The sequence below is a fragment of the Melospiza melodia genome, chromosome 12 (genome assembly GCF_035770615.1).
Source record: "Melospiza melodia melodia isolate bMelMel2 chromosome 12, bMelMel2.pri, whole genome shotgun sequence".
Taxonomy (NCBI): domain Eukaryota; kingdom Metazoa; phylum Chordata; class Aves; order Passeriformes; family Passerellidae; genus Melospiza; species Melospiza melodia.
This window is the reverse complement of record NC_086205.1, coordinates 15,010,827-15,036,796: the sequence shown is the minus strand read 5'-3', so window position 1 is coordinate 15,036,796 and position 25,970 is coordinate 15,010,827. Positions and strand designations below refer to the sequence as shown.

Sequence of the window (25,970 nt, the reverse complement as noted above, 5' to 3'; positions counted from 1 at the left end):
GTCTGAAACAGACTGCTTGAATAGGGCTGGCTTGTTTTCAGTCCTACTGTTCTAAAAGATGTGCTTGTGGCACTGAGAGGGGGAAAATCTGCAGCGGGAGCATTTTGAAAGCAATGCTTTTGTGTTGAAATTGGCTCAACTCACATAAATACATGGCCTACTGTGGTCTGTGGGTGTTTGTGTGAGGAGGTCAGACCAGCTGTGTGGAGTCTCAGTGAAGTCTTTAAACTCATTTAAAAATCTGGTTTGGAGTTACTTTCTCCATCTGGTATTGTAAAATAATATTAACAGAGAGTTTGACTGATGGCCTTAACTATGGAAACATGAAGTACATGTGTAGTTAAAATTCCATAGAGAATTTGACTTTGCAATATTTTTATAACAGTATTTCATGAAAATTGAATTACTGCCTACGCCTACTTTTGAGATGTCCAGATGTAGTTTTCCAAGTGTCTTGGGAACCTTTCAACTTCTTCTCCTTGCAACTTGCTTAGTCTTGTCAGCAAATACAGAGATGCTGATTTGATAGAATAGGCGACAAATTAGTTTTCATAACATTAAACTATTTTTGTGTTCGTTTTTCTTTTTTCAACAGAGGAGTATGGAATATCCCTTACATGGCTAATATATACTTGATTAAGGGACAGACTCTGAGGTCTGAGATGAAAGAAAAGAACTATTTCATGCGTGATAAGCTGGATCCTGATATGGCACTCTGCAGGAATGCCAGGGAGATGGTAAGGTGTATCTGAAACAGCTTGCTTGCAAATACACACATTTCTTTGTGTCCTGCTGTACTCACAGGCTGCTTCACTTGATTGATCTTGGATATTATGTTTTACTTCTAATTCAAAGTACTGGCCAATTTTTGTGTGATAAAACCCTTCAGGTGTATTTTTGAAATTGTTGAGAACAGAGGTTTTTTTCAAGGCCAATGCACCGATGCAATGACTGCATGGTGTTTTCTAGTTAAATTCCCTGAAAATTTCTGTTGAAGTTAAAATATCTTTCTCCTTGGCGCAACCTCAGTAGAGGAAAGAGAGGTCACCTGCTCTGCTGTGTATGACTTAAAATTTACCAGTGCACTTCGATCATCTCTATTGTGCACATTTTTATACAGTGTGAAATTTCCAGCAGACTAAGTTGGAATATTTTGCCATTTTTTATAAGTAGATATATATTGAAACTAATAATGGACAGTGATAAAATAATGGACAGTGATAAAAACCTAGGTGATTTAAGAAATTGTAGGAATTTTCTTAGAGAGCAGGAAATACTCATTAATTTTTCTAGATAGATTAAAACTAGATATATCAAAACTAGATATAGTATCAGATAAATGCTACTTGTGTTAACCTGGGAGAAATGAGAGAACTTATTTGTACTGTAAAGTTATGAATCTGTAAATCCATATTTCTACTGATATTTACACTAGTTTCAGCACAGAGACAAATAAGACCTAAACCAGACCTATTTCCAGACACTGTAGCATTGAAAAATATTTTTGCTGAATTGAACAAGAAAAGTTGGCAAGTATTAATTTTTTTATTCCCTCATAACAAGGCATGATCTCCTCTGTTTGTGCTGATTCTTCAGAACATCCCCGTTCAGTCCTGTTGTATCCAAACCTCCTCAGCATCAGTTCCTGCAAAACCTGTGCTTTCCATGTGCTCATTAACCTAATCTGACTGGCTCATGAGAAAATTGCTTCCTCTTTTCCTCTGTCAGTCTGGGCTGTAGGAGGGTTTGGAACGTGCTTGGTTTTGTATTGCAGCAGATAAGAAGGGGCTGGTGGAAACAGCTTTGACATGTGTATGAAGAGCTTTGCTTGGAGATGCATGTTGATCAGCTTTGGTCAAAGGCTGCTATTTCCCTGATGTACCTGTGGAAACCTAAAACTAGTTGGGAAAAGGGAAAGAGATTGTGTCAGAAAACTGATGTGATGATTCTCCTTCATTTTAGACTTTACAAAGGGAAAAAGACTCCCCTTCTTCGGAAACATTCCATATGCTCAGAGCCCCAAAGGTGTTGCTTTATTTGTTTTTTATTCATTAGTTATTATTACGTGCAGTATCACTCTACCACAGGAAGATACTTCTCCTCTGTCCACTTCCTCTGATGAAACACTGCTCTGGCTTTCTCTTCAATCTGCTGAGGTTCAGGGTTTTGCCAGGGCAGGTTTTTCATGCCAGCTGAAAGCATCTCAGAGAGGCTCTTGGTTTCCTCAGGGGCGTTCCTCGGTGGTTCTGAGGTCAAGGTGTGCTGACACTGCTTCTGTAGCTAAAATGGGTGGAGCAGTTCTAGGTAGGAGTGAGGCTCAGATCACTTGTAGGTCTGCCAGGCCCCCTCTGTGACCACATTGTGACTTTAAGCTGTTTTTTTTTCACCCAGGCCCTCCTTATTCTCCCTGCTGCAGCTATTTTATTATTTGATAAGTGCCCAGAACTGGGCATGTTTAACATAATCATTATCTTTCTAACAGTTTAACTCTTTTTCAGACAAAAACATAGAAGTACCAAAGTACTCAAATGGTAATGCCTTCATCTGCTGCAAATCCAAAAGTCACAAATATTTCAGAAAAAAAGTTTTAGTCTGAAAAACCTTAAACTAAAAAAGTTTAGAATCTAAGTTTCTTTTAGAAACTTAGAACCTAAGTTTCTTTTCAAAATACTATTTTTCATAGAACCTAAGTTTCTTTTAAAAATACTATTTTCTGCTACTACTTCTAATCAAAAGAGTTCTGTTAATACCTTCTGTTAATAGCTTGATAATACAGCTGTATCTTACTTGATATCTTCCATATAATTACATGAACAGACTTCAGAGTGCTCAGCTGTTTTGGATGCTGATCTGAATATTCTTGTGTGCTGTATTTGCCAATATCTTTTTATTTCAGGCCAATTCGCCAGACGGATCATGTAGTGAATACTCTGAAATAAGTTTCTTGTTCTGACTTTCATGAACCCTTTGATTGTTAGCTTATTCTTTCAGATTTTAATTTGAAACTAAACCCTAGATGTTGATTTTCTTGTGTTGTGAGCATTTTCAGTTTGAGATCAGATTCTTTCAGTGTGTTCTGCTTAAGTTTTCTGGAAAGCAAATCGACCAATCACTCCTCTGCTTTTTCCTTTCAATAACTCTGCATATATTCTCAACAATATATGTTTTGGTTTAATGTGTTTGGAAAATAAATGTAGGTAAATGCTTGTAAACAAGAAGTTATGAAGAGTAGTTGGTGATTACAGTCAACGATTTGAAAATTAGGATGCTAATAATTAACAGCACTTTAACAATATATGTGTGTGCAAATATGTGGTTATATTTTATAAAAGCACAATCATGAAAACCTTTTTAAAGCTTTGCTAAGATGGACAGTTTTGCTAATGATGCTTTCTCTAATTGGTATAGGGTGTTTTCATGTACATTACCAACAGACATGAATTTGGAAGACTTCTTTCTACAGCCAACTACAATACTTCCCACTACAACAATGACCTCTGGCAGATCTTTGAGAATCCTGTGGTATGCATCTAATGATTGCTAAAAAGTTGTTTCATTTTAAAAAAATATATAAATTTATGTATTATAAAGGACTTGAAATTTAAAGGCTTTATGTGGAGAACTTTTGTTTACTGTCTGCTAAATATTGATTATGTGCTAAAAGTTGTTCTTACCCATCCCCGCAAATGACAATATATCATATCAGTAAGCCAGCTGGTGACCAGAGCATGAAATTGGAGATGTGGCCCTGAGGTAACAGGTTTCATGACTTTTGACATGATGGAAATGACTTTGTTTATGAGAATAAAAAAAAATTTTGAATTTTTTCAGGTGCTTTCATTAGAGCAAATGAATAGAATAGAAATTATTTTTTATCACTTACAAATATCGTTGTTCTGCTGTAATGTTTTTAAAAAATATTTTTTTTTAGGATTGGAAGGAAACTTACATAAATCCAAACTACTCAAAGATCTTCACTGATAACATAGTAGAACAGGTGAGTAAAAGTAGTTTTTTAGAAATTTGTGTGAATGATAATAAATTGGCATGCCGTAAATACTTCCATGCAAATACTGTTTTGGTCTGTGACCAAACAGTTTTTTAATGTTTTGGATTAGAACTGAATTTCTGCCATTTGATATAGGCTGCTTGCTTTATGCAACTGATCTGGACAGAGCACTTGTGTTGGATGATCAGTTGTGACAATTGGGGAAAGTGATTTAATGAACATTGCCTCTCTAAAACGCTGGGATAAGTTTTCTCTGTGTAAAGCAATATTCTGTTTTAAGCTGTTCTCCCATATTAACCTGAAATGTGGAGGACCAGGGTTGCTATTTAGAACCATAAGGCACAGAAGGTGTGGGTGCTCTGACACACTCTTAGTGCTGGGTCAGGGCCTAGAATGTAGCTCAAAGTTTTTGCTTTTGTGAGAATGTGCTTGAGAATCAAGTTTCTAATTGTTTGGGGTTTTCTTGTAGCCCTGTCCAGATGTGTTTTGGTTTCCCATATTTTCCGACACTGCCTGTGATGAATTAGTAGAAGAAATGGAACATTTTGGGCAATGGTCTGGTGGAAAACACCAAGTAAGTGTCAGCCTATAAAAACATAATCTTAATGAGTGATCTTAACTACTTTTACAACAGTAAGTCACAGTATCCTGCAACAAACCAACATCCCAACAATTGCCAATGGTCTGAAACATCTGCTTTGTGGTAAGAAGTGCTTAGTTTAGTCTACCATATAGCTGCTTCTTCAGTAGATTTAGAGGCATTCTTCAATTAATGTTGTGATGCTGACCCAGGCTGGATGCCAGGCACCCACCAAAGTTACTCTGTCACTGCCCTCAGCTGGACAGGAGAGAGAAAGTAATAAACATTTTACTAGAGAGATAAGGACAGGGAGAGATCATTCAATGGCCAACACAGGGCAAAACAGACTCAGTTTGAGGAAATCAGTTTACTTTCTGCTCTGGTTCAATTGGTAATACAATGAGCAATGAAACAACATTTTAAAAACACCTTTTCCCCACTTATCCCCTGTCTAAAGGCACTGCCACCACAGAGGTGCTGTCTCTGTCACTGCTGGGCTCAGCCTTGGCAGTGGCAGGTGTGGCTGGCATTGGCTCCACAGGGGAAGTTTCCAGCAGCTTCTCACAAAGGCCACCCCTGCAGCCCAAGCTGTGCCACATAAACCCTGTGCAGACTTGGAATCAGCACATTAGACACCAGCAGTGGTGCAGCTCTAGCAGACACCTGACAGTTACCCAAGGCTGAATTTGGGTAGCAGTTGATAGCTGTTCAGACAAGCTTTACTCATTTACCTCTTAAGTACTGATTTGTCAGACTTGTCCCCCTAAGGAGTTACCTGAAAATGTTATGAGCTATTGTGTCAATGTTCTCAGAGAATTCAAGGTATCTATTAACTACCACTAAAATCAGAGGAATGCTTCTCTTATTCACAAATGTGGTACCATGAGAAACTATAGTCATAATTGTTATGTAGGTAGGAGCGTCTGGAAAGAATTTTAACATACTTTTATCTTCAAATTATTTCATCATATATTACCCTGTCAAGTTGAGGCCTGCAGTCTCTTGATCTTATAGAATTTCAGTTGCATCTGCAGCTCAATAAATAAAACTTATTATCCCAAGAAGCCCTTTTATTTACAGGTGACACATCTGAATATTGGCTTATCCTATAAAGACTTTGAGTTTTTGCTCTCAGCACACTTTTTTCCTTGGCAGTTAGCTGTGGAATTTGCTGTACAGACAGCCCCTGAAACGTTGCTTTGTTGCAGTTCTGTGATAATGCAGATTTCAAATAAATATTTGTTGAAATGTCAGAAACATTCCATGCTCCTGTTTCCAAGCTATTTGTGGTGTTTTCACTAGGACAGCCGCATTTCTGGAGGTTATGAAAATGTCCCAACCGATGACATTCACATGAAGCAAATAGGACTGGATAATGAATGGCTGCATTTCATACGAGAGTTCATTGCCCCAGTCACACTAAAAGTCTTTGCTGGCTACTATACCAAGGTATGGGTTAAAAGCTTTTGCAGAAATTACTCCATGGTGTGACTAAATTTAAGTATTTTAATGAATACACCTCTTTGGTTTGGTTGGGGAGTTTATATATGGCATAGCAGTAGTTAAAGGTGAATGTTGTTGATGTTTTATTTTAACTCCGCTTTAAACGAACTCCCAGGAATCCTGTGTGTGACTTGGCAGTTCACAGCTTGCGCTCTGCCTGTGTTTTGTTGCAGGGCTATGCTCTGCTGAACTTTGTTGTGAAATACAGCCCTGACAGACAGCGGTCGCTGAGACCTCACCACGACTCCTCCACGTTCACCATCAACATCGCCCTCAACAAAGTAGGAGAAGACTTCCAGGTGAGTTACTGCCTTAAAAATGTTGTTCCTGGAGTATCTAATATTGGACACAAACACATATAGAGACCCAGCTGAGAAGGAAAAGATTCACGTCACAAATAGAGATACATTATGCCTTGTGGTTTTTTGACAAGTGCTGAATTTGCTCAACTCCAGGATCCAGAACTGTTGATGCAGGCAGGCTTAATTGATCAAACTGGTTTCAGATGGTGGGAGAGAAGGGGTTTGAAGAAAAACTTAGGAGATGTTTGTAATTTCATTTTTAACATTTCTGAAATGCTTCATTTCTGTACAGTGAAAACCAGTTTTTCAAAAGAGTTTAAATAGTGCCAAGTTGCCTCAAGTGACTTCTTTTCTGTAGAATTTTTCTTAATGGTTCTTTTTTAGATCAGCCACAGAATGAAATTTTTTAAGTCTTGTGTCTGTTCACGTTTTTTCTGAGCTAAATTATTTTCTGGTCTGATATTGATTCAAATAAAACAATCCCCAGAGTGTGGAGCTAGGCAGAGCAGTGGCAATAATATCCAGCTTTTACTTACAGAGAAATTTAACCTTTTGTGTTTATAAGCCTTTATCATTCATAGCACTTAACACCAATAAATGTACTTGGCACACGTACTATTTTAAAAAGCACGCATTCAATTTGAAATCAGCAGCCAGATTAATTAATTTAAGAATTGTTTAAATGCTGTCCTGGGTAGGGGTGCAGTCCTGAAAAAAGGCCTGTGAACACAATTTGCTTCTCTCTGGTAGAATCTATAGTGAAGTTATTGAAGATCTATTTGTCAGATTTGTTGCTTGAATGAGTTGCTATCCAGTGAATGCTAAAGGAAGACAAGGGGAAATCTGATTGCAAATGCTTGTTTGTTAATTAATGCTTTAAAGATGGTGCCATGTAAACAACCTTGCTAAGGGATGGTAAAAGAAAAAACCCAGCCTATTAATAATAGCAAATGATTTGAAGTGATAAATATATAAAAAGGAATTTATTAAAGCACAAGATAAATGTTTGGGGTTTATTCTGTTTGTGTTTTTACTACAGGGAGGTGGATGTAAATTCCTTAGGTACAACTGCTCCATTGAGTCCCCCAGGAAAGGATGGAGCTTCATGCACCCAGGAAGACTTACACATTTACACGAAGGACTTCCAATCTTGAATGGCACAAGATACATTGCAGTATCGTTTATTGATCCTTAATTTTATTTTTCTTTGTCCTCTTCAACAGCAGTGTTCTTTACATAAACATTTATTTATAGATCTCTTCTGGAAGATGGTGATAAAAGAAACTAAGTTACTGTTACTACACAGCAGAGGTACTTTGGGCTAAAAGGAGGAAAACCAGAAAATGTTCTAATCTTGTTGGAGATTTCTTGATATCTGCTCTGAGCCTTGAGTCCCAAAGTAAACATGTCCTGCTTGTTTTTCCATTCTGCTGTCCTAAAGAGTGGGTAAGGAGAGAAAATGGAAAAGCACAGTGAACCCATTTCTTCGTTGAAAAAAGCCCAAACCCCAAGGAATGCTAAATACAAAATCATCGGAAAAATTGATCGTGGTTTTCAGTCAGTTAAGTGACACAGCTAAAGTTTGGTGGTCTATATATTTGGTGCCAACCAAAGAAAGGAAAATCACAGCATAAAAACAAAATCAAATGAATCTTGTTTACAGTTGTTTCTGGTAAGCAATAATTCCATATGCTGGTTTATACCGAAGGGAAAACGTCTCTGTATTCGTTGTCAATAGTGAAATTACACCCTTAGAAGAAAAAATAAATTAATTGCAGAGATGGAACAAGGATTAAATCCTTTATCTAAGGAGGAAATGTTTTATCATTTGTTCTGAGAACTTATCCTATTGAAAGCTTACTTTTCTTCAGCAAGTGACCTTTGTTTAAAGTGAGTTATTTTTCTAAATGTGTAGTTGCACCCAATGGATACTGGAAATTTGATGCTTATTTTCAGAACGCTGGTAAATTTTAATAGGATGTTTTATAGGGACAGTTTTCTACTCTTAAAATTACTTGAATTTTGTATCAGGAAAATGAAATGGTGGCAGTCTCTTTTAAAGCTAAGGGTCTTAACTTGACATTTATTTTGAAGAAATTGGTTTAAAATATTCCTACTGTATCTACTGTTTGTAATTTAAAGAAACTTGAAGCTGACTGTCTCAAAGTCTACCGTGCCAAAATGCACGACATGTTGGAAAACCTTGAGAAAAATAAAGAGTAATTTTAAATTAATGGAGCAGCTGTTACTTGATGTATCAGGTAGTTTCTTTGCATTTGTGACTGTTCTTAAAATACTGATTTACTGACAAATATTTTCGAATGATCTGTAGATGGGAGATGGGCATGTCAGATTTTGGGTTGTTTGCTACTGGAGTTCTTTCAGTGAGTTCCTCTGTACCAAGCCTTGCATTAGACTTTCAGAACAACCCCAGCAGGAGTGATGGTTCCTGGGTTTGTTTTTATATGGAGGCTATTTGATGATCTAAACAGTACTTCACTTTTTAACTGTGTATCTTTGGAGAAGCTTTATATCACATTTTCTGAACAGAAACTTTATTTGCAGCTGACAGGATTAGGAGAGAGTTTCAAAGATTTGTCTTTCACTGAAAATAACCACATCTGCTTATGTCCCTGTTCTGCAGTTTTGAGGAATGAGTTTTAGCCATATTTAAAGTTATGCTGAAGCAAATACATCAAAGTGAGTTAACCCAAATAATACATTAAAATGGGCTAGTTTGAAAAGGAATGGCTTTTGACAGGAAATTTTTTGCTTTCTTTCAATTTCTCTTTACACTGTCAACTTTTTTGCTTTTCAGGCTAATATTTGGGGGTTGCTATCCCTCAGCTTTGTTTCCTGCTGTGGAACAGCTGTCTCAGTGTCTCTCTCTTTACTGCCTGTGCTTAGACAAACCTTACAGATAAGAAAGTTTTCAAGTCTTCAGAATGAAACCAGCCTTTGTTAGTAATCTTTTTTTGAGCATTTGTCTGTGGTCTCTTAGGCTAGCCTAGAACAGAATAATATTTTTTACCATTGGATCAGTTAACAGGCAGTTTATTGTTTTGAGGAGATTTCTTGGGAAAAAAATCACAGAAATAAAGTCCTCCAGCACAGGGGTGTTTCTGGATTTCTGCAGAATTTTTCCTCCCCACTATAACTTGTGTTTTAGTTATGCATTCTGTAATTGTCAGCAAAATTTATCTTTTTTGTGTGTATTTTGCCTGAAGAAAACCCTGAGGGCTTTAATTACTGCTATATTTTTGTGTTTGCAACTCTTAGTTCGCTCTGTCACGTAGTGACAAGTAACTCTGTGTTTACTGTGCTGCACATTTGTTGGAAGGGAAAATGTGATTGCCATGTTTGAGTTGCTAATGTTCTCTTATTTCTTCTTTCAATAAAGTATTTGCAAAGGGTGGCAGCTGCCTTTCAAGTGGACAGCAACAGGTATGGAGGTGTTCTCATTAACTTCTTGGGAACTCACACAGGCCAGGAAAATAATTTTTTTCTGAACAGTTCACCTGAATTAGCTCTGAAAGCTTTGCCCTGCTGTTGGAATGTGAGGATATGAAATCACATAGACTAAACAGAAGTGCCACTATTAGAAGATTCTCTCTATATTTTGTTACTTTTAAAAGCCCTTAGACTCTCATATCTCTTTAGCAAAGTTTGTGTTGGGGCATAGAGGATACAGCAGAGGCCTCAATTCCAGCAGTGTATGAGAAACCTCGGGAGTACAGGGACATAAGGGTGCTCTGCAACAGATGAGGCATTTGTAAAGTATTTTGTTTGTTCTGCTTTCATCAGACTTCACTTTTCACTGTTAAGTGCTTGGAGAGACTGTGGTGTGGGTAAGACAACAGTGTATAGGCAATAGATTTCTGAAGTCTCCTTTTGCTTAAAAATACTGAATATATCTTAGTTTTATTTCGTATTTGAGCTGTTCCAGCTGTACTCCTAAGAAATGTTCAGTGCTTTTGGTTGTGTTTTACACATTTAATCTTCTTTAACATCGCTGTTCAACAAGTAATTCCAATATCTATTTGGCAGTTCATTTTCTTGCTCCCAGAGGATTACTGTATCATGCTTAGTGGGAGTGGGTAGGAGTAAGACTGACAAGCCCCAAAAGAATAGGTTTTTTCAGTGAGGCATAAATAATGAAACCTATTTGATTGTGCCTGTTTCTTTATAATGACTTTTCCCCCACATCTGCTGTATTCATGGGCTAAATGCTAATTCAGTGCAGGGCTTCCACAGCAGCTTCTCTTTTGCAGCGATAGAAATATTAAAGAGACAGAAAATCTAGTAAGGACCCTTGTACTTCTGTCCTCCCACGTGTGTGTAACCAGTTTTGCTTTTGTTTCTCTGCTTGAAAGAACTGGTTTAGATTTTTCTCTTCAGCCACTGCAATGAGCTTTTTGAAGAACTTCAGTTTTATCTGATTTATTTCTGATGTGGTCTTCAGTGGATTCAGTTCTGGAATAAGTAAGTATTTTTTTGAATTTGCCTCTGTGAATTCTCACTTTCTTGCATGGCAGAGTAAGCTGCTCTGCTATTTTTGAGAGTGGAAGAGAAGACAATATCTGTCTCAGCAGCCCCTATGACTGAGGTGTTAAATAAATTACTTGAGTATTACTTTTTGGGGGTATTTTTTTTTTGATTCCACAGCAGACTATGAATTGGAGAGCAGAGATTTCACAAAATGCATTTGTAGAATTGATATTGGTAGTTCTTAGAGGTGAGATTTACACTAGTAGTGTTAACTGCTGAGTTGGAAGAATAAATAATTAATTTATGACTGCCAGGATTTTGTTGTACCTAGATGGTGGAAATGCCACTTTAATGACTTTCTAACACAAATACTTTCTGTATCTTAATGTAAGAAGTTGGAATCTAATAAAGCAGATAGTCTTGCTCAGCAGTGCTGAAGAAGCTAGGTCAAAACCTTAAATAGAAATAATAGAAATGGAAAGAGAAGCTTTTATTTTCTTCAGTGAAATATTTGGTGCTTTGTCTCTTTTTTTTTTTTCCTTCCTCTCTTCTGTGTGTAATTCTCTTCCTATTTGACATATGGGTCAAAGCTGTATAAGTGCATCCCACTTACAGGGTGGTGGCTGCATTTTATTGTATTTCAGTGCTAGGGGGAGAGCAGAATGAGGAAGGAATGGGTGGAAGTTCAGAATTCACCCCACACAATTCCTTCCTTCTGCAGCTGTTTGCACAGAGCTGTTCCTACTAACAAGAAACTAACAACTAACAGGAGGAGAAGCTCTTGATATCCTGGCATGATGCAAAGGCTGTTAAATGCAGGATCATCTTTTTCTCCTGGCAATTTATTGCTACTGGAAAGTGAGTTTTCTGGATGAAGCTTCACTTCACAAGAGCTGTTTTGGCTGTGTTAAAGCAATGCCCCTCAGGATTATTTTGCACAAGGATCAAATGTAAGATCAGCTCTCTGATAAAATCATATTAATCTTAAGTTATTTAATAGAGTGTGGCAGCAGTTCAAAAGTAGGATTTCAGTCAGCATGATTACAGTCTGTGCTGGCATCAGTGCAGCTGCAGAAGCAGCAAAGCTGAGAGCCTGGCCAACAAGGAGAGTCTTGGCCTGGGGTGATGCTGTGCTGCTTAGACAGTGGAGAAAACTGGGATTTCTTGAAAAAAACTGCTTATGTTCTGGGTCCTGTGCATGCCTTTGTACTTGCCTGCTCCACTTGCTTCTGTTTTATGGCTGTTGAATGTCTGAGTGCCTGAGGTTGGCAAGGGAGGTGTACAGTTATATATAACAGACTCAGGAATTGGTCTGCTGGCCTCAAGCCAGAGTTCTCCAATTTCCCAGAATTTTGCTTAGTTGTGAGAGGAGTTGCTCAACTACCAGTGACTCTGTACCACTTTGTTTCTGCAGTCTGTTGAGAGAGAGGAGCAGAGAAGGAAGGAAGGGAGCAGAATACATTTATTAGAATCTACTTCCTTGCTGCAGTGTCTGTAGTGTAGGCAGGGCACGAAAGCATTGCATTTTCAGAGCCTGAGTTGGAATGACAGTCAGTGTGAGCAGTAATGTAAGCCCATGAGATGGTTTACCATATTTAATAGTTTAAAACATCAGGACCTACCCTTCAGAGTGGGCTTTGCTGACACTTGAGGCTTTAAGTTTCCTTATGCATGGGTCACTGGTCTCTCACGGTGTACGGTCATCTCTGTGTGTGAAGAGCAGCTTTGCAGCCTTGAGGTTCTCCACTCCTCCATGTCTCTATCAGCAGGACTAGCAGAATAACTGCTCAGGTATTTGTTCCTTAAAGCAAATTGCTGACTGGTAACAATTGTCACTCTGCTGTAAGGGAAAGGTTCAACTTCAAAGTGTTCAACTTGTGATGTTAATATTTGAATGATAGTCTTTGTCCATCTCTTGTGGTAGCAGTCAGGATGGACAGATGGAATTAGTGAAGGTACCAGAGAGAGTAAACTTCATCCTGGTCTGATCCCACAGTAAGCACACTGATTAAAGAGAAATCTAGGGTTTACTGCTAGAGTTTGATCCAAGTTAGCTGCCCCAGGATGTGTATAAAGAGCTTAGAGAAAATGGAGTGTGCTTTTTAAGGATTACGTCCTCTCATGTTTTAGCTCCTAAACTATACCAAGTCTCTGAGCTTATGAGAGATGAAGATTTTGGGGAGTTAACTTGCTTTTTCCTCAGAGACTTCTAACATAGACATGGAAAGAAGTGTATTACACTTATTTCTGTAAGAAGTGCTTTCTAAAGCAAGGTACTCCAGCATGAAGTAAATGAGAAGCTGGGGCAGAGAGTATTAAGTGTAAGCTACTAGAAGCTGGATTTATCTTTAGCAGGGCTGCGAGAATGTACGAGTGGGCGGGCACAGAGTGCAACAATGAACTTCTGGCACAGCCAAATTTAGAGACTCATCATCTCTGAATCACTTTTGTACACTGTGATTCACCCAGGGAGCTATTTCAAGCATTTGGTCATTGTCTAAAACACGTACCATGTAAAGTAGGTTAGGTCCTAGTATATAAAACAGTGATTTGCTGTAGAATTTCTAGATCCAGCTGTCACACATTTATCTTTGCTATGCTATCAGGAATTGTAAACTGGAGATTTTGAGAGAGTTGCTTGAAAATAGAGGAAATTATCAGTTCTTATACTTCAATCACATGTGTTAATCTGCATGAGAGCATTTTGCCCACATGTGTTATAAACTTTTAGTTCTCTTAGCCTCCTTGCCTGTGTTCCCATCACTCAGGCATACAGTGCACGTCTCTCCATCCAAGCTGTGCCCCCTCCACATCCCATGTGTTTGCCAGATGTCAGCTTTCCAGGGACAGAAAACAAACATGGGTGGCCGGTGGCTTGTGCATCAATGGAGGCAGGAGCAAGGCAGACAGAGACAAGGGATCTTTATTCTCAAGTGTTCTTGAAGTGTAAATTTTTAAACTGCTTCTTCAGAGCTCTACAGAGCTGTGCTCTGCGAACAAGCACAGATGAGGTTTCCTGGTTTTCTGTGAGTGGTCTGTGCAGCCAGTGGGATGAGATGGGCACAGAGCAGTTTCTGAGCTCCCACAGGCGAGCCCTTCATCGTGAGCTTGTGGCTCTTGGAGCAGGTGACCTGTGCCATGTTTCACTGCTGTGGTCTGCCTTTGGTGAGGGCTTTTTAGCCTTCATCTCATTATCTATCAGTGTATGTGTATGAACACAAATCTATGCTTCATTTTTTTCCTATAGCCCAGCTGTAGCCTGGCCTTGTTCTGCAAATAGGTGTTTTTCATTGTGCAGCTCATACTGAAAAAAATTATTCAATTTTTCTGAAAATTAGGGCACATAGGAGAGTACACAGGGATGGCTTCATTTTTCTTTAAATATTACTGAAAAAGGGGGATATGAATATGAACTTCACATGAATTAATTGATCCATGTTTGTTGTTCAAATAACAAAAGTAACAAAAATGAGATGTTTTTTAGCTTGAACATAGTGGTATGGAAAATGCTGTTTTCCAGCATTAGGTAGACATAATCTGCCTGAAGTTACACAAACAGGAAAGGCTGAATGGACATCCCAGTATGTTTCCAGAATAGCTGTGCAGGTGTTCTTGAAATGTTTTTTGAGCAAATAAATGGATCTGTTCTTGGCAAGCTGTTTCCATTTTTATTTACTTTTAGTATCAAGGGAACAAAAGTACATTAATGCACTGCTATAGCAGCATTCGAATGCTGGGAATCAAAAGCTCAAAATAAATAAATACAGATTATATTGCAGAGGAGAGATAACCTTTGCAGCCATTGAGACAACAAAAATATTCCCTGCATGGAGGATTTTATGACCAGAACCCTGAGATGAGCAAAGTCATCAAAATACCACAGCCTGAAGACAATTTTTTTTTTTCTTTTGGCATAATTTTAACTCTCTTTAAAAATAGCTTCTAGTTGCAGACTTTATTCTTGAAGGGTCTTTTCTTCATGTACAACCAAAATGAGAGATTTCATTAAAACATATGTATTCAGAAATTACGCCAAACCACCAACCTAGTCAAGGTTCCTTATCTCAGATGCCCCCAAATGCAATGCTCAATACCTGCCCACCCTCATGCTTGGCATTAAAATTCCAGGGTAAGTTCTGCTGAGCTAGCAGGCAGAAAGGAGTCAAGTACAGGGACAGGTGTATTTTTGATGGGTTTCACGCAGTACTGACACTGATTGCATCTGTGAGTGAAGGTTGTTAATTTAAGGGTTAATTTCAGCTAGAACAAGCTTTTGCACACAGCTTCAGCGTGTCCTCAGCTTGTGGGTACGTAAAAACAGGTAAGAAGTTTGCAAAATACTTGGGCCTAATGTGCTAATTTATCTATTTCCTGCAAAGCAGGAGGTGTGATTTGATAGTGAGACCACAGAGGCCAAGGGTTGAGAGAGCCTGGGTCCACAATTCTGGTGTCTTGGACAAGCTTCGTGGGATAAGTATCTCAAATATAAATTTTGCTTCTGTTTAATTCTTTTACAAATATTCCCATCTGCTTTTGCCCTTTTGTTTTTGATGTGCTTATCTCCAAGCTGAAGATTTTATGTGCAGCATACTGTATTGTAGTGCTGCTTCTTTGCCTCAAAGGCAAGCCAAGGAAGCTCTTTTGGACTGAATATCTTCAACAGAAAATCTGCTCATGACAAAAACTTACAGCAAAGTTTACTAGATTTTTATCTTTTCTCTTTTAAATGTCTAAGAAGTGATGAGTGTTTGTTGCTAATGATAAGAATGTTTTCCTCTTAGTACTGAAGCTTGCAGATTTTTTTAAAAAAACCCTACTAAAGAAAACTGATTTGGGATTCAGTTTCATTTTTAAAAGGAAAGAAATAAGTTTGTGAGTTTGATTTTTTTGAGTTTGTGTTTGTTGGGATTTTTTTCTTTAATAATGGAACCAAGTAGATGTATACAAAGCAAAGTTATAAATCTTAATCCATAGGAAATGAGTTTAGAAAAAGTGCAAGGCAGTGGAATTGAGTGAGCAAGTGACACCTTTGCATATCATGGTCTATCCTTCATGCAAAAAATAACATTAAATGTCTTATTTCAATCCACTTGCCAAGCTGCAATGGAGAGTGAAATATATTGGTCATGTCAGAAGTTAACAGATCCTTGGTTGTCTTCCATTTTCTGTTCTAAGCTGAATTCCCTGTAGGCATCTCTGCTGTCGTTTCTCACATTTTGCCGGTTGAAAAAAGAATAATTATTTATAAGGCCACTAATTGGAACCCCCACATTCTCCCACCCCAACTTTAGTTCGCTCTTTGTTCCCTTGCCAACAGTTGTTAGATAAATTTAATCATTAATTTTTGCCTTTACTGTGCTGCTTTCCCTGTGTGTTGCTGGTGCAGTGTCTTGTGGTCTGAGCAGAGCACTGCTCAGCCAGGGCACTTCTCCATCCCTTGTGCCAGCTCCTTTCTTGAACCCAGTGTTTTCCTAAACGCCTGTGGTCCACTGGTAAAGTGATTACAGAGATGCCTGCAGTCCTTCCTCACTGTTTTATGGAACATTTCGCTGCTTCTCTTGGATTCCTGGAAGTTGGTTGAAGACACAAAGCTTCTTTCTGTGCTCCCACCTGGCTTGAGTTCAGCATGCTGATAGCCCTGTGCGCAAAGTGAACCTTGATAAAGAGAATATTCTTCCTTTTCATCTAGCTTTCCAACTGCCTAAGTTTTGAATTATGAATGTTTTTCTGTGTAGTGGACTGGTGTGGGAAAGGAGAAAACAGTCCAACAGCACAGCCAATACCACTGGCAATAAAAATGCCACTTAAATGTGAAGCATGGTTTCTTCATGGTATGCTTCTCCAGGCTCCAGTTCCTCTCTTCATCCCTCCTTTGGTTCAGAAATAAATATATTCAAACCAAATGCCAAAATAGAACTTTCCTTTTTAGACTGGCTGTAAGTTCAGTACTGTCTGAAGACTTGCATAGATTGTGGACTAACAGCTTTGCATACTGTCAATTTTGTATTTATCATTCAGGAAATTATTTGAAGGTGTGCTAAAACTCTTTGAACTGAACTGCTGCCCTCTGCAAGCTGGAGTGCATTATGTTTTGGTTAAATGATAACACATGAAACTCAAAGAAGGCCCTCTGAATATGTAAAGCTGCTTTTTGTGCTCATTTTCATGGAAAGTGGGGCAGAAGGCTACTAGAATTCTCATATTCACTAAACTTAAACCAAGAATAATAACAGCATGAAAAAATGTTTATAATTTAGGAGTGAGTTTTGGATGGACCTACAATAGCCTCCTGTCTGCTAAGCTTCTGGTAATTTATTCTGCTATCTTGGGTATGTATTGCATAAATATACCACAAAAACCTTATTTGATTTATTTGGTGGTTACTTAAGGCTGCTTACAGGAATAATCTTTAAAACTCTGATAAATAGAGACTAAATAACCATAATTTTGAAACATTTAAAGTGTATGAACAATGAAATAATGAGATCTGTTTTGGGGCCATGCCTGCAAAATGCTGGATTTCTGCACTTTTGACTTAAGCTTATTGGAAATGACTTTTCTCAATTTCATTTCATGATCTGTGTGTTCTATAAACTCTCTTCTGTAATTTGCTGGGGAGGTCAAAATATTTGAACCAATTAATAAATGTATGAGCAGAGCAGAGACAGTGATATTTGTCTTATCCATGTACTTTTTCTCTGGTGAGTAGAAGTTGCAAATAAAGTAGTGCCTTTACCCTGTCTGCCATCCTGCAGCCACAATTGTACAGATGCTTGTTAAAACCAGGATGGGGTTTGGATAATAGAAATTAGGACAGAAATAAAAGCTGCAAAAACACTTCCAACATAAAACTTAAGGTACAATCATAGGCGTCAAGTCAAGCAATATGGTCATATTTGTGCAGTGTGCATTTGTCCACATGCACCTAGAAATGTCATGAATAATACTTGCAAACCCACATTTCTAGGTGGAAGTTGCAATTTGCAACCTGGGAGAGGATGAAATAGCGTCTGGTAACAGAGCGGCACTCGCACAGCCTTTCATCTGAGTGCGTCAAAGCTTTGGATGGGAAAATTGTGGCTCAGAACTGATTCGTTCATTCCATTTGGCAGCAAATCTGGGAAGAGGCTGCAGAGTCTCAGTTTCCAGCCCTGGCCTTGGCCCCTGGGTGAGTGACTCAGTTGCCAGGCGAGCGGCCGCGGCTGCTGCGAGCGCTTCCCGGCATTGCAGTGGGGCCGGGGCAGGAGGGGCTCTGAGCAGGGACAGCAGACACAGCCTCTGCCAGCTCCTCTGCACAGCAAGGAAACAAAGACAAAACTTTCCCAACAAGCTGATGTTTGGTGCGGGATCTCTTTCCTGGTGCTATTCTGTTGCTTTCTAAAAATGTCTTCTGGTATGAGCCCAAAATCAGCCGGACTGCGGGAGCCAAGAGCGGCAGCAGAGCCAAAGCGATGCCGTGGGAGCATCTCTTCCCTTCCCTGGGCAGCAGAGAGCCTGAACCTCCCTGCTCTGTGCTCAGCCTCTCCTGTACCTGCTCTACCTTCTAATGAAATGCTACCTCTGACTCTCATGTTCATGTGTTTGCCAGATGTCAGCTTTCCAGGGACAGAAAACAAACATGGGTGGCTGATGGCTTGTGCATCAATGGAGGCAGGAGCAAGGCAGACAGAGACAAGGAATCTTTATTCTCAAGTGTTCTTGAAGTGTAAATTTTTAAACAGCTTCTTCAGAGCTCTACAGAGCTGTGCTCTGCAAACAAGCACAGATGAGGTTTCCTGATTTTCTGTGAGTGGTCTGTGCAGCCAGTGGGATGAGATGGGCACAGAGCAGTTTCTGAGCTCCCACAGGCGAGCCCTTCATCCTGAGCTTGTGGCTCTTGGAGCAGGTGACCTGTGCCATGTTTCACTGCTGTGGTCTGTCTTTGGTGAGGGCTTCTGTAAATTGAATGTTAATATACAGAGGTTGTGTTAATACATGATGGGGCTAATTATTTGGTAAATGTTTTCCTAGATGGTGGTTCAATGTGCCACTTCCATATGGCGTATAGTGGTGAGTATGAAGTTACCTGGAGGAGTGTGGCGCCTTTACCAAGCCTTTCTGCTAATTATTTGGATAAGAAAAAATAACTGTTATCTCCAAAAGTAAAATGTCATCATGTTTCTTTGAAATTATTTACTGTTCCAAATATTTTCCTTACCAAAACACTCAAATATTTCAGGTGACCACTGACATACACGTTTAGTTGTACATTTTCAAAGCCACGTCAAAAAAATAATATAGAACTTAAAACTATGTTAAAAAAATGTACAGACCCATGTCTTGAAGTTTCTTAACAAGAGGCAGGTGAATAGAGCAATTTTCATCAGCTCTAATTTGATGGATTTTTCTACTCAGTCAAGTCAGAAAAATTGAAATGGAAACTTTGTATACTTCAGTGAGTGCATTAACCAATTATTGGGGTTTGTAGGCTTCTATGAAAAATACAAAAAGGAAAAAATTATGTACATTTTACACCTTAAACCTGTAAAATGCTTGGGCTGTTATATTTTCTGAGTATTCATTGTTAATTTAGTTTCTTTACCTGCTCTGGAATGAAAGATCTTGAGCTGCTGACTAATAGAATGTGAAATCTTTGTGTTACCTCATAAGTTCTCTGTTGGCAAAGTTCAGTTGTTCAATGTAACTTTGTCAAAGGAAGTCATTATCAGAAAAGGCAATTTCCTTGTGAGTAATGCCGGTTTGAATTTTCTGGATTGGTTTTTGATTTTATGGGTGTGGTGGGTCAGAGAATACAACAGCAATTTTTTTCTTACTTGAGATTGTTGATGTCATCTGTGTGAGCTGAAAAGTTACAGCTTTGAGCCTTTTCATGCTGTGAGATTTCTTTTCTAGATATGGGGAGAGCATTTTCTAAAGAAATAGCTGGAAAATAAGGGAATTCTTAAACTGGCCTTAAAGACTAATCCAGAAAAAAAATCCTTATCTTGTTTGGTGGCTACATAATGTTTTGCTCCTTTAAATGCACTAAAGGAGCACATGAAGGGTTAAGAACCTTTTTTCCTATAAGAATGGAAAACGTAGCAAGTATCTTTATTTACCATGGGACTTCTGTGGTTGGCAGTTATGAGTCAGGTTAAATCAGACTGATGGGGCAAGGGGGAAAGGACAACTTTCTTTACAGAGAAAGCAGAGTGCTGAAAGAGGAAGGTGCACAGAGTGTCTCTTGTGCCACGTGTCAGCCCTGCTTTGCTGCTGCGGTGCTGCACACCCTGGTTATCCTACAGCCCTTCGCAGCCACAGCTGGGCTGTCAGCTGGAGAGGTCGTGCTGTGTTTATCCTGAGAGGTCATTCTTGGCCAGGGATCAATACAGATCTGGCAGTCCCAGAGAGTTGTGAAAGGATGAAGCAGGGCTGGAGAGCTTTCGTCCCTTCACTGGAAATTTGGCGATGTGGAGTGGGTTCACTCTGTGTTTTGGGCTGTGGGTGGGTGCAGGGAAACCTCTTTGTTTTATGACTTGCTTTCCATCGACAGCCATGCTCGCTGCAGGAGCACAGGAGGGGGTGTGGATGCAAATTTGGGGCTGCTGTGCCACTGCCAGGGCACCTGCTCCCTCTATCACCCGTTCAGCTTCGCTGGGCTCGGGTGACAAGCCTGGGAAGCAGCAACAGAAATGTCCTGCTGCCATTTTTAGTCCTGACTGACATTTATAGCATCAGGCACAGAAGATGTCCCTCAGCTCTGAGTGAATGAGGCTCTAAATCAAGAGCTGTATGGCTGCTAATAAAGCAGCTGCTTACTCATCAGATCTTGCATCCTCAGGAATTCTTCACATCTCTGGTCAGGTTTCATTTTGTAGATGTATGGAATGTATATATCCATCAAGGAAGATGCTATTAAGGACAAATAAATGTGTGTAGTGTATTTTATTTGAATTGTCCTTTGGATGGAGGTGCTTTCAGAAATGGCTTTTTAACTGGAAGACTGTTTCAGAGCTGAAGTGATTCAGAGGAAGAATAAAGCCTGTGAAACTCACCTCAAGCAGGAGTGGAAATTTGTCTCTTGCTCCATTATATAATTCAGCAGTAGGTTAGAGGTGCTTTCAGCTGCAGAACCAGGTCCTCTAGAAGCAGTTTGTACAGACAGCAGCTTTTTCCATGTCCTGACTCTAATGGGTGTTGGCTTCTGCCTTTGCAGCCATGAGGAGGAAGCTCAGCTTGAAGGCTGTGCCAAAGCTCATCCCTGAGGACAGAGACCACGAGCCCTGGCTGCTGCCAGGCTCTCCCCACAGCACTGGGAGCCTCAGCCTCCTGCAGGGAGGCATTGGGAGCTGGGAAATGCAAACCAGGCCTTGGGGGCTTTTGGCACCATCCATCACTGTCTCTTTTTATAAGACACCATACCTGGGTTTTGCTGTCCCTCACTTCCCCCCTCCCAGAACAGAATAAATATTTGCCCTGAATCTCTCTCTATCTATCTCCTAGTATTTGGAAATCTGCTCTGAAGGTGTGAGGGTATAAGAACTGGACAGGGAATAAAGAGGACTGTTTCTGTTAAAGCTGCTGCAGAAGAGAAAAGTAACTTAAAAATTTTTTTTATTCCCTCTTCCTCCTCCTCAGAAGCCAAATCCAGCAAAATTACCATTTCAGGAAATGCACAGATTTGCTTTAAAAATTTCCTTCTGCTTCAGTGTATTTTCTTTTCTGGCTCATCTCTGGAATTCATCTGCATTCATTGTGTCAGCAGTCACTATAGCCTAAGCACTAGTGTAAAATTTTCCAGGAGATTTTATTAATTTGACTCCTTGTGTTATGCTGATGCCTAATCAATGGATTGATCGTGGCAAGAAAGATTTCAGAAATTTGACTTTCCAGTGCATGGTAATTTCTGCTTTAAACTTGGAGATGGTTAAGGGAAAATGGTGGCTCCTTCAGGCTTTATTGGACAGATGTATACGAATGCTGATTATGCTATTTATTGTGTAGATCTCAACTGACTGCATGCTAATCAGCTTCTTTTTCCTTAGCTAGCCTGGAGTTGCTTTTCTAGCAGTTTCTACTTTCCTCATTCCTCGCCACGTATGTACTTTCTCTCCTCGTCTTTTATTCTGCACAGATGCTCTGTTGATGTTCTTTGAACACAAGCAGGGAAAAGCCCCTTGTCATAAATATCTTTTTGTTTTTTCACCCCTCTTTGGCAGTGAAGCATTTGGCCACGTCTTCATGTTCTCTTCCTACCAGTATTGCTTCCAGATGTTGTCTTGGTGCTTTTTTCTTGTTTGCATTTGGATTGTCACTTGATCATTAGCACTCTGTTTTTGAGAGGGAAGCCTTTGACTTGGTAGCAAGCAGACATGAACCCAAGCCACAATTGTCTGACCTCAGCTTCCTCCGTTTGAGGTTGTGTTTGGATTGAAGATGTTGGTTTGGCCTGTGGCAGCAGTCAGAGCCAGCCACAAAGTGCATTTCTGGATCCAGAGGGGGATTTTACCAATGATCCAGGTCTACACAGCTTATTGCTTTGTGTTAACTGTGCGTAGAGTCAAGTCCTGCTGGTAAAGATTGAACCCCTTTCCTTTTGTTTGGAGCACTGCCATGGACAGCTTGCATCTTCAGAGGGATTAAATAACCTGAAACTCTGGGCTCGATGTGGTTTTGTTTTGAGGGCTGTAAATATCAGTATCATATATTAGTGAGACCAACTCTGCTCAATGACCCTGGCACAGACCTGAGCCGCTGCTCTGGTAAGAGGAATTGGAGCTCAGGTTCTTCTTGCAGCTGCCTCAAACACCTTTTCCTTTCCATTGCTCCTAGAGGAGTCTTGGGGAAGTCAACTTTGTTGGAGTGACAGATGTGACAGTGCTGGGGCTCTGCAGAGAGAATTGTTAATTACCAATGTAAGTACCAAAACAAGCTATATTAACCTGTGTTCCTCATAGCTCTCACTGCTCATGAATTAAGCACAAGAAAAGGAGAATGCTCTTTTCTCACATAGCCCAGCTAATCCCATCCTGTCTCCTGGCTGTTGCTTCTGGCATGAAAAAGTCAAATATTAGCTTCCCAGTGTTTAAATAGTGTCTGTGCTCTGTGAATTGCTGATTTTTGGTGTGTTTCCTACCTCCTGCTGGTGGGGAATTTGCTCCTTTACCCCATCCATAGAAGTGGAAGATTAGCTGGAGACCAGCTTACCTGTATGCCATCCCCAAATCAATGCAGCCACAGCTCAGAATGCAGATACCCCCCAAATTTGGTCTGGCACAGAAATGAGGACCTGCAGCCCCAAAGTGACGAAACATGGGAAGAGTCACACAAGTGACAAAGACTATACTCTGTTATAACAAGGCTGTTCCAGACAAATTCACCCCAGCCTAGGCAAGGGAGAGGTCTTCATCGAATTTCAAGTAAAAATGGTTTGTCTGGAGTTCCTCAAGACTGAAGTTTCCCACTGTTAGGCAAAGGATGGAAAAAAAATTCACTCTACCATTAAAAGCTGCTGAAGAAATTGAAGAGTTGCTTTCGTTCCAGCGAACTTCATGTATCTCTTCCCCTCCCTTGGCTGGAAGAAAGTCAGCGTAAATACCATCTTGTAAACTGTGGCTGATCTGGCGAGATGCAGATGTTTATTCCTATGGAACAATTTCTTATGCAGCAGACTTGTTCCAAAAGTAGTCCAGAAGTGATTAAATCTGGAGAACAATGTTGCATTTACAAGATCCACAGGAATTCAGCTCATCTGTGCTTGCTCCTTCTCAGCTGGAAAGAAGCAAATAATGCCCAGATTTCTCTCCCTGTGGTGAAGGTGTGAAGGAGCTCAAGGCTCTCCCTTTTTTCGGCCCACAGGAGGGCAACATCGAGCTGCAGCTGAAACAGGCGCTGCCAGAGCAGGTGAACAGTTTGCTAATATAAGAATCAATGTATTGAAACGAATGAGCTAATTTAGAGGTATTATAGACTATGGCTATTTAGTGATATGTCAGTCTGCATCCTCACTGGCTTTGGTTGTATTTGTGGTTAATCTGTAATTGCTATAAATTCCTTTTGCCATCTGTGGCCAACAACATATGATGTGAAGAATAAGACAAAGTTGTTTAGTAGGGTGTAGTCCAGTTTTGTTTTCTTCTTGCTTCTCTTGCCAAACTGTATAGCATAGTTAAATGTTGTGTTGAGGAAAATGGACTCCTAGGGTTACAATTTTAAGTAGTGGCATTATCTAAAAGCACCTGCATGTTAAAGGCTGTGCTGCACAGATTGCAGGCTGAGAAGTGCACGATTCTGATGGCATGAAGTTCAGTTATTTCAGCAACATATCAGCTTTGGTGTTTAGTGCAGCTGGTTTGCACTTGCAGTAGCAGTGCAGCAAGGGTAATGGCACAAAGGGTTTGTTTTGCAATAACCTGCAGTCTCCATAAATGCTGCTCACACTCTGGAGCGAGGTGCTTTGGGAGGCTGAGGAGCCTCACTCTAAGGGAGCTGAAATATGGAGCAGATCTGCCAGATGCTAAGAGGCTGGGAAACCAGATCAGACACAGCTTGGCACTCAGGCTTTCTGAGTCTCTGGCTACATGGTATTTTCAGGTTCATAGGACTATAGAATTTGCTGTGTTGGAAAAGACCTGTCAGGATCATCGATTAACACATGAACAAAGGGAGAGAGGACTTGTGACTGAAAATGAGACTTCACAAACCTTTCTTCTGCTGTATCCCTTTGGCTTCCAAAGCTGGTTCTGCCAGGGGAATTACTTGAACTCTCGGGGTTTTTTCTCCAAGGGAACGTGGAGATGGAGGTTGTGATATACCAGGCATTAATAACATTTTTGTTTCTGAGAGAATTGTCTGGAGGGATAAACAAAGTAAAGTGACTTAGTGAAGGTGATGTCTTCTATTAGACCAACTAATCCACAGTCTGGGTGAGGGAGGTTTCAGGTTTTATATGGATGTTAGTGGTATGGTTAATAGATCTTCATTCAGGTGCTTTGGGGTTTTATATAGGCAGCATATTGCCAATTAAAACAAAATTTATAGTTTGGAAACTCCCCCTTCCCCAGAAATATAAGCTAAAAGCATTATTGAAACTGAAAACCAGGAGTCTGTAACAAGGCATGGATTTTTGTGCCAAGTTCCATGGTTCTACAAATACTTGAATTTCCTTTTTAATCTTCTAATCAGGAAAGAATGACCTAGTCTTCTCCCCAGCCCTCTTTTCTCCTTTTATTTTTACCCCAGGAACTCCTGAAGTGTATTGGCATATACTAAAACAACATTGATAGGACATTATAGATGATGGATTGGTGTGTAAAGGATACCTTCTGGTATTTTATTACAAAAGCAATTGTTTGGATGTGTATCACTTCTACTTTAGGCAGAGGCAGTTATATGGTTTCATATAGCCACTAAGATTAACTCTCTGTGAATTGACATTTTGGGAAGCTATCAATCTTGCAAGGACTCAAAAAAAATCTCAGGTAGAAGAACAGGCTTGGGTCCATTTTGCCTAACATAAGAGAAAGACTGTACATCTTGACTTCACAGAGTTCAGAGCCAGTTTCCACCTCTGCAGTAGTGAAAATGTCTTGAAGCAGAGGTGTCCATTTTAGGTTGTTTAAATAACCTGTCAGAAGAGCAGGGTTGTCTGCATGGATAAGGGCATGATTGATGAGTGGGTGGAGAATAACTATTACCTTGATGTTTAATATTACAGGCTAGCAGGAACCAGAGACGGATGTTTCCATTACATTTGCTGTCTTCAAAAGATGGTAAATTAAGGGTGGTCCTGGGTAGCAAGGTGCTTTTCAAAAAGTGCAAGGGAACAGCACTGAAATTGATGTATTAGTCATTCCTCTCTTTGTCCTCTGAAAAATGAAAATGCTGCATGCTGGATTATGGAACTCTGCTGATGGTGCCATTTGTCATGAAAAACTGTGCTTGCTTTCTGCAGCACCTTTTTTAATAATTGATACTTACTCCAAGATCTAAACTCACAGTATTTGTGTAGTGACAGAAAATAAAACCTCCAATAGAGAGCCATAGATAATAAATTGACCTTTTCTTATGCTTTTTCTACTGATATTTTGAGAAGAATTGTCATATCTGG

At 39.7% G+C, this 25,970-nt stretch overlaps 1 protein-coding gene across 3 annotated transcripts in view; it reads left to right on the top strand.

Moving 5' to 3' along the window:
* The window catches only part of PLOD2 (procollagen-lysine,2-oxoglutarate 5-dioxygenase 2), a 49,060-nt gene extending 40,432 nt beyond the window's left edge, over nucleotides 1-8,628 (top strand). For 2 of the 3 annotated variants that reach the window (XM_063166936.1, XM_063166937.1), the window contains exons 13-20: nucleotides 596-737; nucleotides 1,963-2,025; nucleotides 3,409-3,522; nucleotides 3,932-3,997; nucleotides 4,479-4,583; nucleotides 5,892-6,038; nucleotides 6,266-6,391; nucleotides 7,434-8,628. In XM_063166936.1, the coding sequence (XP_063023006.1) occupies nucleotides 596-737; nucleotides 1,963-2,025; nucleotides 3,409-3,522; nucleotides 3,932-3,997; nucleotides 4,479-4,583; nucleotides 5,892-6,038; nucleotides 6,266-6,391; nucleotides 7,434-7,589 (919 nt within the window). In that variant the 3' untranslated portion in view covers nucleotides 7,590-8,628. The remainder of the gene's footprint in view (nucleotides 1-595; nucleotides 738-1,962; nucleotides 2,026-3,408; nucleotides 3,523-3,931; nucleotides 3,998-4,478; nucleotides 4,584-5,891; nucleotides 6,039-6,265; nucleotides 6,392-7,433) is intronic. The other variant, XM_063166938.1, reaches the window with a different exon arrangement.
* Nucleotides 8,629-25,970: the final 17,342 nt, after the last annotated feature.